At 39.5% G+C, this 13,642-nt stretch overlaps 1 protein-coding gene across 8 annotated transcripts in view; it reads left to right on the forward strand.

The window, feature by feature from the left end:
• Positions 1-13,642, forward strand: part of LRRFIP2 (LRR binding FLII interacting protein 2) — a 107,570-nt gene that overhangs the window by 83,976 nt on the left and 9,952 nt on the right. For 7 of the 8 annotated variants that reach the window (XM_088026753.1, XM_088026756.1, XM_028107126.1 and 4 more), the window contains 2 exons: positions 3,694-3,786; positions 12,217-12,349. In XM_088026753.1, coding sequence (XP_087882879.1) covers positions 3,694-3,786; positions 12,217-12,349 — 226 coding nt within the window. Of the gene's footprint in view, positions 1-3,693; positions 3,787-6,068; positions 6,162-11,842; positions 11,945-12,216; positions 12,350-13,642 lie in introns of all 8 variants that reach the window. The other variant, XM_088026764.1, reaches the window with a different exon arrangement.

Here is a 13,642-nt window from a genome sequence, read left to right on the forward strand (position 1 = left end):
AGCAGCTGTGGTTTTGATTTGCATTTTCCTGATGACTAATAATTATGAGTATATTTTCATATGCTTCCTTGGAGAAATAGCTATTCAGATCTTTTGCCTATTTTTATTTTATTATTTTTTAAAGATTTTATTTTTTGAGAGAAAGAGAAGAAAGAGAATGAGAGAGAGAGACCACAAGCAGGGGGAGGAACAGAGGGAAAGGAAGAAGTAGACTCCCTGCTGAGCAAGGAGCCTGATGCGGGGCTCCATCTCAGGACCCTGGGATCTGAGCTGAAGGCAGATACTTAACTGACTGAGCCATCCAGGTGCCCCTCTTTTGCCTATTTTTAAATTGGATTTTTTTTTTATTATTGAGTTGCAAGAGTTTATATATTCTAGATACAAATCCTTTATCAGATACAACTTAAAAAATATTTTAAAATATCATTATGAAGTCAAGAATACAAGCGTTTGATGATCTGAATTCATTGTAGCTTTTATTCTTTTGATTTTCAAATTGTTCAGCCTTTAACTAATCTGAACATGTTCAGGTTGATTACCAAGTAATTTTGACATGAGTCTAAGTTGTTTTTTTTTTTAAATAAATTCTGTCTAGCACAAGAAAGTGTTCCAGGCTCATCTGGTACATTTCCTGCTCCAGACCTGGAGCTGTTTGTCCAAGGAGCCTTGGTTCTTTTAGTGAGGTGGTGTGGGCGCTGGAGAGCTCTTGCCACCAAGAAGATAACTGTTTATAAAGGCCTTTTTAGTGGAATATCAGGGAAATATTTATGTGGGATACTTTTTTGTTTTTAAAGTCAAAGTCAAAATATATTATGAATTTATGCTGGTAGTTCTAGTTCATGTTCAGGACTCTGGCATTTTTCCTTACCCTCTCTGTTTTACATATGTGTATCTCTTTTTTCCCACTGCCATGCCAGTTCTCAAAGTCACTGGGGGATGATAGTAATTATGTTATATTCTGTTCTCTTTGCTCTATCCCACAGTGCTCAGAATAGCAATACCAATGTTGCCACAAGTGATATAATTACTGAAAATAGTTAAAAGTTTTTTGTTTTGTTCTGGTTGGCTGTTATTTTGCTGCTATACTATGTATAGTCCAACCATTGTTTTTTAAGTTACTCGAAATAGTTTCTCTGTGCTTATGCTGCTAACTGGATGTATAATTTAGGCTCACTGCATTTTATTTTCAATACTTAGGAATTGCTTTAAAAATTTTTATCTTTAGACTATTTTTGCTTTTAATTGTGATAAAAATATAACAAAATTTACCATCTTAACCATTTTAAGGTGTTACAGTTCAGACAGTTCAGTAATATCAAGTATATTCACATCGTTGTGCAATGGGAACTTTTTCATCTTGCAGAACTGAAACTCTGTACTCTTTAAACAACAGCCCCCCGGCCGCCCCCAGCTCCTGGCAACCACCATTCTACTCTCTCTCTCTCTCTCTCTCTCTCTCTCTCTCTCTCTCTCTCTCTGACTTTGGCTACTCTAGGTATCTCATAAAAGTGAAATCATGCAGCATTTGACTTTTCGTGACTGGGCTTCATATAATGCTTTCAAGGCTTATCCATGTTGTATTGTAGCATGTGTCAGAATTTCCTTCCTGAATAATAATATTCCGGTGTATGTATGTACCACATTTTGTGTATCCATTCATCTGTCTGTGGACACTTGGGTTGCTTCCATCAGGAATTGCTTTTTGAATTTAATTTTGTTTTACAGTTACATAAGATATCTACATGTATCTGAAGTGAAATCAACAAAGAAGTCAATCTTCTATCTCTGTTCATCCCAATTTCTTGAGGGGATTTTTTTAAATTAAATGCTTTATCCTTCCATTTTTTAACTTAAGAAGATAGATATATTTTGGTATTTGAAAAAGTATATACAAATATATGTTTTTTTATCCCCCCTTTCTTAGAAAATGGTAGCATACTATAAATACTGCTTGACACCTTGCTCTTTATCACCTTATGACTGTGGGTCTTCTTCATTCCTTGGTATTACTCCATAGTGATTCCATGGTGCACATGTACTATAGTTTATTCCACCAGCTCCCTGTTGATGGACATCTGAATTGTTTACAGTCTTTTGCTGTTAAAAATAGTGCTGCAAAAATGATGTACTACATAAGTCTTTTTGCATTTTTGCCAGGATAGCCAGGGGAGTCATCAAAGTGGGGTTTATTGGGTCAAAAGGCATGCTCATTCTGCTGGATACTGCCAGTTTTCCCTTTGTATTAGTTATACCGTTTTGGATTCCTGCCAGAATGTATGAGAGGGCCTGTTTCCATCCCCACAGTATTTTCCTGAATACGTTGTCAAGTTTTTGGACTTCTACTAGTGTTTAAGTGAGACATACAGTTTTAATTTATTGTTCTTTTAGTACGATCATCTTTTTATATTCAGAGTGATTTCTTTTTCTTTTTCTGTGAACTGTCCATTTCTTAACTATTTTACTGTTTTTTTCTTTTTAGAGGCTCTATATAGAAAGACAATAACCTTCTGTTTCTGATATAAGTTGCAGGGGTTTTTTTTTTGTAGTTTATCATTTGTGTTTTTACTTTGCTTAGAGTGCCTTTTGCCATTCAAAAGTTTTTATGTAGTCTAACATTACCCATTTACCTTTCTTGCTGGTGGATTTTTAGGTCATTTTTCAGTAACATTTTTTTCCTACTCTTTGGAATTCACTCATTTTTTTCTCAAGTAACTGTATCCTTCTTTCCTTTTCTCTTTTTTTTTCTCTCTTTTTTCCATACACTTCCAATCCATTTGAAATTTGTCCTGGTGTATAGTGTGAGGTGTGGTTCCAATTTCCTTTTTCCATTTGGATATCCAGTTATTCCAGCCTCATTTACATAAAACTATCTTTTCTCATTGATTTGAGATGATCTTTTTGTTTTGTTTTTGCTTAGTACATTTGCACATGTAACTGGGTGTATTTCTGGATTTTCTCTTCTCCTTTCATCTGTATTCAAAAGCCCTTACAAACATTGTTTTAATTATATTGACCTTACGTCTAGTGAAGCTGGCTTTCTTCTTTATCATTATTTTTTTCCTGGCTGTTTTTTCTTATGTTTTTCTTCCAAATAAACTTTATAATCAATTTGTCAAGCTCTGGTGAGAAAAAAGCGTAATGGTATTTTTATTTGGACTGCATTAAATGTATAGATTAATTTGGGGGAGAACTGACATTTTATGATACTACGTCCTTTTATCCAGGATAGTGTGCCTTTCTGTTTGGTCCTACTTCTCTGTCCCTCAGGAATATTTTATATGATTTTCCTCATACTGAGTTTGGGTATTTCTTGTAAGTTTACATGTGTGTTTTTAAAAATTTTATTTTTTGATATTGTGTTTATTATATTTTCTCTCTAGATTTTATTTATATTTGTGAGGATTATTGGATTTTATATGTTAATTTTGTAACCTCTTTATTAAGTCTTCTCATCGTTCTCAGTAACTTTGCCATTGATTAGTCTGGGTTTTCTAGCTATATACTCCTAGGAGATGAAAAATGTTAATTTTCTGAACCTTTCCATTGAATACAGAATTTTTCTAAGTTATTATGCATGGGAAGTCCAAGTATGTGTCTGGAGGTCAGTCTTAGCCTCTGTATTATTATATTGTAGATGTGCCAGTTTGTTGTGTGCCATTATCTGTATAAGCTGTATCATTTGTTTATTAACAGGAGTTAGAAAGGCAGAAACATATGTGTAGTGTGCTACAGCATAAGATGGATGAACTTAAAGAAGGCCTTCGACAGAGAGATGAGCTCATTGAGGTATGTGCATGAACTGTGGAAATACTTAATTTTGAACAAAATGCATTGAATGGGACAAGGGGGTTGGTGTGTGTTGGGAGGGAAGGGAGTTAAAATGCCACAGAGTTTCCTTGTCTCTTCATCTTGGGTGTACCCTAAAATTTCACACTCATGAAACATAAAGTCAGGCTTAAAAAGTTAATGCTACCAACCTTTTTTTTTTTTTTAATGCTACCAACCTTATAAACATTCCCCCTTGTAATAGCAAAAGCTTTGTAATTATCTTTTATTCCTAAGCACATTGTTTCCTAAAGATATCTTAGGAGATGGGCAAAAGGAAAAATTATGAGTACCATTATTCTTTGGAATGTAGTTAATGCTGTCTGCTGGGACAGCATTCTTGGGGAATTAGATGTTTGCTCTTCACTGAGGTAGATCTGTTCTGCGGCAGCTAAAGGAAAAGAGCTAGGCAAGAAAGACAACTTCTGTACGCAAACCTGGAGGTTGGCAGGTTGTGCTGGTGGAGGAACCCCTGAGTGCCCCAGTGTTGGCAGCATCCTTAGGAATGTGAAGCTGTGGGGTCCACCAAGAAATCTTTGAAAGCATTTATTGTCCTTTTGTTCCTGCTACCTTGTGAGCATCTCTGTTTTTCTTTAAATGTGGTTTTTCCTCTTGAGGAGGGTTTTCCTCGTGTATTATAAGTATGCCGGGAAGGGCTCTTGCACACTGGCATGCTGTGGTTATCAAAGGTGTCTTATGTTAACTTAATGTTGATGACAGGGGGAGTTATTTCAGGAAGGCCAGTTCTTCCTGATCCCTGGGAGATGCCTCCCGCACCACACGCACCACACTCATACTCATCCACGTTCCTGTCGCTCAGGACCCACCCCGCCCCCACTTTATTCCCCTCCCTTCTCCTCTCTTCCCTGCCCCACTTAATTTCTCACCCTGTAAATGACTTTTAAAAAAAAAATTTACTAGAGGAAAACAAATGACTACTTTTCTATTTGTGGATTTGTGTTAACTTTTCTTCATTCTTGAGAATGATTGAATTGAATGTAGCCTGCAGATTCAGTTTGTGAATGCTAAATGCAGACACACATAACCCTTTGAAAATACCAGATTACACGTGAAGTTAGTTGTCTTAGTTTTTCCATTTTTGGCATGAAAGCATATTATCTAAATTTTGTATCCTCCTGGTATTTAAAAATAATGAGAATTCCTCTCCTTTTTTGTCCGTTTGTGTTCTTTGTGTCTATATGCCAGCCACTTGCTATTTCTTTTTCTAATTAAGATACATACTTTTCCCCACTTTTGATTTCAAAAGAATAATAAAACTGCTTTGGCAGCTGCTTCTCAGATTTAGTAGTTTAAGTTAGAATTGGTTAAGTGTTTTAGTTTTTAATTTGATGATTGTGCTTAAGAGGAATTGTAATGCTTGATTCCCATAACTTGGCACTGTGGTTTCTTTAAAAGCGGAGGGTGCTATAGTGCGAACTTTAAAGACCTTAGTTTTAGGAGTTTTCCCATTTAGAATTAACATCTCTTAGATGTTCATACCCATGCGTATGTGTAACTCAAAAACCTCGAATATGACAAAATAATGCTTTTTGGTCTTTCACGGTAAAGTAGGTAAGAAATGTGTAAGTAGGAAAAGTAGGAAATGGTAATTTACCAATAATTCTTAAAAGAAAACCTGTTACATATTCAAGGGTATAAATTGAGCCTTGTTGTTTAAGAATTGCTACATGCTGAATTCTAGTTTTTCTAAAAAAATAAAAATATGACTGTTCCTTCAAATTCATGATATTCTTGCTGTCGTAGGTTCTGCTAACAAATTCAAAATGATTAAGCTGAGATATGTCTTGTATTTTTTAGTTCTGCTTAAGAAAATAAAGTTTAAAACTACGGCTTGTTCTCTGTGTTAAGGATCATGTGTTCATGAGCAAATCTGAATTTCCCTCTCTAGAAATGTAAGTTGCTCCATGTTTGGAAAAAAGGCAGTTCTCAGAGGAAGAGCACACACACGGAGCTGCGTGTACACACAAACCCTAACTGGCTTGCTGCCACAGAGCTGTTCTTCCCGCTTCCCTTGTGGCAAGCCAGCGGGAGTCCTGTCGCCAAGACACTGGATGTCATCTTTCCCTTTAGCGAGTAACTCTTTGCCTGTTGAGCACAGACTTTCTTTCTCCCTTTGTTAAGTTTCTTTATCAGCTTTATTTTTTGTTCTCTTTTCCTCCCTCTGACCCCCTCCGTTTTTTCTTTCTGCTCTTTTATTACTTCTCTCCCCACTTCCTCTGCAGGAGAATCAGCGAATGCAGCAGAAAATAGACACCGTGACAAAAGAGGTGTTTGACCTCCAGGAGACACTTCTTTGGAAAGATAAAAACATTAGGGTATGAAATGAAATTGGGCTTTGGTCTGAAGCTCATCGATGAGGAATAGACCAATATAATTTAACTTAGAGATTCCTAAAAATCTGTCCTTTTGGTTATTTTTGAGCATTTATACACTGAAATGGGAATAAAAAGAAGACAGAAAAAAACTTCCAGGGGGAAAACTTGATACTGTGCCTGGAAAGAACTCTTCTTGCTAGCAGGACTCTGGGCTTTGTGAAACCTACAAAGTAGGAACTTTCTAGGGAAGTTTATTTCCCCAGGATTCTCATCCAGAAGCAGCCACAGGCATTTAATTCAAACTCTGTGGGTAAACTTGATATTCTTACATTGCAAGAATTTTGGATGAGAAGCAAGAGAACAGTGAGTGGGGGGTGGAGGACAAGTAATTAGCCTCCCATAAATCCTTGGTGAATAAAATAGGAAGAGATTAACATCAATTTAGTTACGGAAGTGGATAGGAATGTAAGATTTGCCAGAGTTGCCAAACCATGACATCATCTCTAATTATAACCCCATGACTCCCCAAAGCGGGGGCCCAGATAAGGAAAGTCTTCAGTGTTTTTTTTGCACAGGAGGCTCGAAAAATTCCCACCAGTTCATCCTGTGTCACCCTTTGACATGCGCCCCATCTCACGCTGTGAGCTCTCTGTTCCCTGTCCTGCACTGGGGGTGCCACACAGCCATAGCTGCCAGAGGCTTACCTTGTCTGGGAAGGGCTATGGCCGAGGAAGCAGAGAGAAGGAAGGAATCCCTTGTCCTCAGAACACAGAAAGTTTTGTTATCTTGAGGTTAGGTGGTGTAGGGAAAAGTTGGCAAAGATCCCCAAGAACACCTGTGATAGACATGCCTGGATGAGCAGTCTTCTGGGTCATAGCCTTCATTGTTGGGGGGAAGGGTTCTCGCATCTAGTTCTTTTCATACATCCAAGGACATATCCTCTTTTTTTTTTTTTTTTTAAGATTTTATTTATTTATTTGAGAGCACCAGCTTGGGGGGGTGGTGCAAAGGGAGAGGGAGAAGCAGACTCCCCGCTGAGCAGGGGCCTTACTTGCTGGATCCTAGGACCCCAAGATCATGACCTGAGCAGAAGACAGACACTTAACCGACTAAGCCACCCGGGTGCCACCTCCCATCCTCTTATTAATAAACACATGGGAAACAAAATTACTTCTTAAGAGCTTTTAATATTTAAATACTGAGTTTCTAAAATTCCACCCAAAATTAGAAGAGCCTTCTGGAATATAACAACTGTTGAGTTTTGAAATTTTGATTGTGAACTACTGATCTTATTTACATTTTTACTTGGGGAATTTAAAATGAGATGTGAAAAAAATGTATGGCACAAAGTAGGTCATTTGTAAAGGTTAGTTAAAGTCTGGTCACTAGAATGGTCTTCTTTTAGGACCTTAACATAATTTTCTTTATGTTATTGTCCATGATTTGTAGGTCCATGATTTCTATTTTGTATAATTATCTTAGTATTTACACCGATTATTTTGGATCAGCCATAGGAAAACCCCAAACCACTCAGTCCAATAAAATAGCTATTCAAAATAAAACAAAAATTTATTTTCTACCAAAAAGATGGTGCTCATAGTTAAGACAAGTTATTTGACTTTTAAATATTCATGGCATTGTTGAATGAGTAAGTGGCTATCTTCTTTCTGTATGGTATATAATAATGTGTTCCTTTGGCTTTTTAAAAAAATTAAACTTAAAAAATCTTTTTGAGGTAATTGTAGATTCACATGCAGTTGTAAGAAGTAATACAGACAGGTCCTGTATGCCCTTTATCTAGTCTTCCCCAAATGGAACATCTTGCAAAAACTATGGTACAGTATCACAGCCAGGAAACTGACCTTGCTATAGGCAAAATACAGAACATTTTCACTACCACAAAGGATGTCTCCTGTTGCCCTTTTATGGCCTCATCTACTACCTTTCCTACTCCTCCCCAAGCCCTGGCAACCACTAATCTGTTCTCATTTCTGTAATTTTGCCATTATAAGACCATTATATAAATAGAATAAAAAAGTATTTAACCCTCTGGGGTTATGTTTTTCCCTCAGCATGATTACCTTGAGATTTATCCAAGTTGCGTGTATCAGTAGTTGGTCCCTCTGACTTTTTAGGAAACTCTCTCAATTGTGGTAAAATACAAATAATGTCAAGTTTACCACTTTAACCATTTTTCAGTGTAGAGTCTGGTGGTATTAAGGACATTCACACTGTTGTGCTGCCGTCACCACCGTCCATCTCCAGAGCTCTTTGATCTTGCAGAACCCAAACTGCCCATTAAACAGCTCCCCCCGTCGTCCTCCCTATAGTCCCTGGCAGCCACCATTCTACTTTCTGTCTCTCTGGATTTACTCTTCTAGGTACCTCATATAAGTAGAGTCCTAGAGTCTTTGTCTTTTTGTGACTGGCTTATTTCACTTAGCATCATGTCCTCAAGGTTTAACTGTGGTCGGGCATGTGTCAGAATGTCCTTCCTTTTTAAGGCCGAAGGATAGTTCATTGTACGTGTGTACCACATTTTGTTTATCCATTCATCGGTTGGTGAACAGATAGTTGGTTTGCTTCCACCTTTTGGCTATTGTGAATAATGCTGCTGTGCACATGAGTTTGCAAATACCCCTTTGTGGCCCTGCTTTCATTTCTTTGGGTTGATACCCAGGGATGGAATTGCTGCATAATATGGTAGTGGTATGTTGAAGTTTTTTGAGGAATATCCAGACTGTCTTCCACAGCAGCGGTACCATTTTCCATTCTCATCAGCATTGCACAAGGGTTCCATGACGAGCACTTGTTTCTGGTTTTTCTGATAGCCATCCTAGTGTGGTCCTCCCATGACTCGCACAAGACACATTTTCAATTTAGTCAGTGACTACCTCACGTATCCCTCGTCTCCAGTTTCATTTTCAAGATTTAAAGTTAGTAACTTAATAAAGGAACATGACCTTTATTCTCATGTTAAGAGTTTGGTTTTCTTTGGCTCTCCTTCATCGATCCTTGTGGTCATGCTCGTAGCCCTAAAGCAGTTCCAAGTGCCAGGGGGCTACATGTGGAATAAGCACATACAAAGGACTGGACTGGTGTATCTGGATAGCCCCGTGTGAGACTCCATCCCATTCTGACTAAAGATATTTCTGGCCCCATGGAATTACATGGAGAAATAACCTTTTGCCCCCAGAATTCAGCCTGTTACACATATCTTTCAGGCTTCTTGACACTAGAATTTGAGGTTAGGTCGGGGTAAAGAATTATTTAGGTCTCCACAAGCATGTAGTTTTTATTCTAAGCAGGGAAAAAAATCTATAAGAGCTATTATTGAATGCAAACACAGGGTATCGGTTTTATGGTCAGGTGCTACAGAGGATTTCAGATCCGGTGTGACTACATTTGCTCCAATTATAAGGTATTTCAGTAGCCCCCAAACTTTGTGGTGAGATGGGAGAACTTATAGGATGTATTTTATTTTCCCGTCCATAATTATGGGAAGATGAAGTTAAAAAGTCCAAAAGCAAAGATAAAACCCATTGCTATAAGATGTAGGAAGAAGAGCAAATGGCATTTTGTAGCATTTGCTAGAATTTCTAGTTTCAAATTGGTCTGTTCCTAAAAGATCTTGTGTATTTAGTGGTGTTGTTTATGTAGAGCATGTTGTGGCAGTGATCACTGACCCGGTTATACATGGTGATGCATGGCATAACTATGCACGCAGATACCGATAACCCACAAATATCTAACCCCACAGAGGTTAAAGTGTCTGTCAACAGAGGGGAAAATATTGCTTGTGCTTTTTTTGTCCTGATGTTAACATTTGTTATTAATGTAATGGAGTAATAGTAGCTTGAAGTGTTAGGGTAAATGCCTCATGATGCTAGAAACTGAAATGATTAACACAAAGGCAGACTCAAGACATGCCATATGGTGTGAATGTAAATTGCTGGAAGGAAATTAGATATTGGTGTTGCAGTTTGGGTAAGTACGGGGTAGGGCTACTTATAGGCTACTTTTCCAGCAGCATCTGGGATGACAGTAAGGAAACATAATTGTGGCCTTCTTGGGGCTGTGATATAGAAAAAGTGTGCAAAGGCTTTGAAACCAAAAAGAACTGGATTCACTTTCTGACTTTGTCACTTACTGCGACTTTGGGCAAAAAAAATATATATAAAACCTCTGAGCTTCAATTTTCTGATCTGTGAAATGGGGATAAGACAAGTGCAGGATATATAAGGGAGAAATTATATATATATAAATATATTAGGGCAAGATTATATGTCTTTGTAGCAGTGCCTGTTGTATAATTCGAGCCACATGGTTGGTGGTCGCTAGCGTCCCTTATCGCCAGTTCGGGTGCACGGTAAGATTAGAATGATTTAGAACATTGTCCAACTACTCAGCAGTCAGTAATGAAGCAGTTGGCTCATTTCTAACCCCATAAGGCTAGAGGAAAGTTACCTGTTGTAGTTTAACTTTGTGGCCTATTGGGGCTGTTGGGAGAAAATATGAAATATAGGAACACTTGTGTAGAGAAAGGCTTTTTCAGAATAGTCCAGCCGTCAGGTGTCTGCATAGATTGCCTGCCTGGGGTATGTTTTGAATTCTGGGTTATTTCATTACATAGAACAGATCCGATTTGTCACTGATGACCCAGGCGTGTGTCTGCTTCTGCCCCGTTGGCCACAGCTCTGACAGTTGTGATTCAGGCGGGGGGCGTGGGGGGGTGGTGCTGGCGATCCAAGTGGAAAGAAAGTGGTAGGCTTTTCCTGCGCCTTCCGGGACTCGCACAGCAGCAGTGCTTACGCTGTGTACGTGGGGTGGTGCTGCTGTTGTCCCTTCTGTCACTCAGATGAGAGATCTGAGGCTTACGTAAGTGAGTACGTGCCGGGACTCGAAAGCCTGACCCCCAAACCCATATTCTGCGGCACTCCATAGGTGGGCTGTATTTATTTTGTCAGGGTTTTATTTTCCTTTTTCCCATTTAGAAAGGTGTATCAGAAACCAGATTCTTAATTGTATTTAACTAAATTACAAAACACAGGTCCTTGGGAATCCCTTTGGAGATTAGCTATTTTGAATTAAGTGGTATTTGAGGAATATTTTGTGGCACTGCTTGGAGAACACTCACTATAGCCAATATTTAATTAAAATACCTTGTGTGTACTGGTGATTTTTTCTTCCAAGGGCCATTAAAATTTTTTTAACTATAAAATTAGTCTTCCTAGTTAAGAAATTTCACTGTGTTCTTGAATGAACAATTTTAGTTAAACGTGAAATGTATTTGTTTGCTTGTTTGGGTCACCATATGAAAATGTAGTAAGGTCAGTAAGGAAAACTTTAATATGACTGCTGTTTTCATCTTCCTTTTCCTGTTTTTTTTTCATCAACTGGAAAAGAAAGATCACTTCTCCTGCCTGATGTGACAAGCATGTTTTGACGAATTGATGCACGATTAATCAGTTTCTGTTAAAACTCTCCTGTGGAGATGTGTATCCATATGACTTTGTACTTCTTCCCATATCTAACTGCTGGTCTCCAAGCTTTTACCACCCCCTTGTCTTTTATGCCCTCGTCTTTGTTTATTTGAAGTAGGTGCTAGGTGCTCTCTGCTACCTCTTTCACTTGCTCTTTTTCTGTGCCATTCTTTCCCTTGCTGCCCTGTCTAAAACCAGGCCCTAGAGAAACAGAAAGGATACATTGCCTGCCTTAGGAATGAGCGAGATACGCTCAGAGAGGAGCTGGCTGACCTGAAGGAGACAGTGAAGACAGGAGAGGTACGTTAGCTTTAGCCTGGAGTTCCAAGTCCCTCACTGCTTTAGTCTTCCTTCCTTTCATCCTGTTATTTTTCTCAGCCCGAAGACAAACCAGTGTTCATTCTTCAGTGCAGATTTGGTAGGTTTCAGTCATTTCTTCTACGGACCTGTATTCCATGTAACTAGTTCTAACCTGGTGTTATCTGTGGCAAACATATTGTCACAGTCACCTCACAGAGCATACTGCCATGTGGGCCATGTTTTGTGACCGTGGGTTTTCTCCTTCTCCACAGAAACATGGCTTAGTTATAATCCCCGATGGCACTCCCAATGGTGATGTCCGTCATGAACCAGTGGTTGGAGCCATCACCGTGGTGTCTCAGGAGGCTGCTCAGGTCTTGGAGTCTGCAGGAGAAGGTCCACTAGGTAGGACATGGTTGCTGCTCTGTTGGCTTGGGTTTACTGTTCGGCTAGACTTCCGGCTTACTCATAGCCCATCTTGGAAAACAAAAACAACACAAGGGCTGTCTGAGGTTTAACTGAATTCTTCACAGGAAGAAATCTGGGCACAGTGTCTTTAGGCACCCTTGAACTTGGGAAACCAGCATCTGGGTCACTGTAAGGCCTCTGGATGGAAGCACGTTGGTGGATACACATTGCTTTTTTACTTAGATACAAACCTTCCTGGAAGAGAGAATCCAGTGTATGTGTCCCAAGGAACCGGTGGGCTGGTAGGGGACTTCCCCAGGTGTGTTTTAAGTTTCTGCTTCCTGGAGAATCTGGTTTTATGCTCTGCTACTTATCCCAGGGTCCTGTAGCTCTTTGCTACTGCATTTCTTAAGGCAAGAAACAGGTGACCAAGAAGTCAGATCTTAGAGGAGTGTTCTTTCTAGAGCAGGGCTTCTGAGCCTCTTAACATCTAAGCCTCTTAAATTTAAACTTTGGAGACTTTAATAACACCTCTCCCAGGAAACCACACAGATGCCCATCCACTGGCTCCATGAAGAATTCTGCTCTAGAGGAAGGAAAATAGCACAGATACTCTTAACGCCAGCTCACTTTTTTTTTCTTTTGTTTTCATATATGTGTAGGTTTCCTAGAGGAGTGGGACTTTGTCAGTTAGTAAACACATTCTCCGATGCACAGAATTGCAGAAACAGAGCACTTTGATATAGCAGAGGATGCGGGCTAGGCAGTGGGAGCTGCTCTAGAGAATGCACTGAGTGTGTGGCTGGGGGCAGCCCAGAGCTTCCCCTGCTTGCTTGGAAGGTACTGGGGAAGCCAGCACTTAACATTTGGCCGTGACCCTAATTGGTTGTGGGAGGCACTGTCTCGATGTCGCCTGCTGCTTGTACTCATCTGTGGTCCTCCTCACCCTGAGGGGCTTGTGTTAACGGCATGCTTGGGAAGCAGCGGCCCTCCCCCCAGGCCAGGAGCAAGCCCTGGCAATCCTGCCGCCAGGCCTCAGATTAGCCCTTGACTGCCTGCACCTCTGAGTTGGGCCCCCGCTCGCCTGTGTAGGCCTTTGCTTCTTCCCTGTCGTGTTCTCATTTTCCCTGTTCCATTCTCCCCACCCAGGCCCCTTTGTACCCTGTCTTCTCTCCCAGATTTTGTTTGCTCCTATGGGAGCACCCCAGCATTCTAGTTGTCTGTCTGCTGGTGAAAGCTTGCACGTCTTTTTTTTCTTTTTTCTTTAAGATTTTATTTATTTTTCGACAG

This window comes from Eumetopias jubatus, unplaced genomic scaffold, assembly GCF_037043125.1.
Source record: "Eumetopias jubatus isolate StellerSeaLion01/CBP00866 unplaced genomic scaffold, mEumJub1_p1.0 scaffold_1, whole genome shotgun sequence".
Classification (NCBI taxonomy): Eukaryota; Metazoa; Chordata; class Mammalia; order Carnivora; family Otariidae; genus Eumetopias; species Eumetopias jubatus.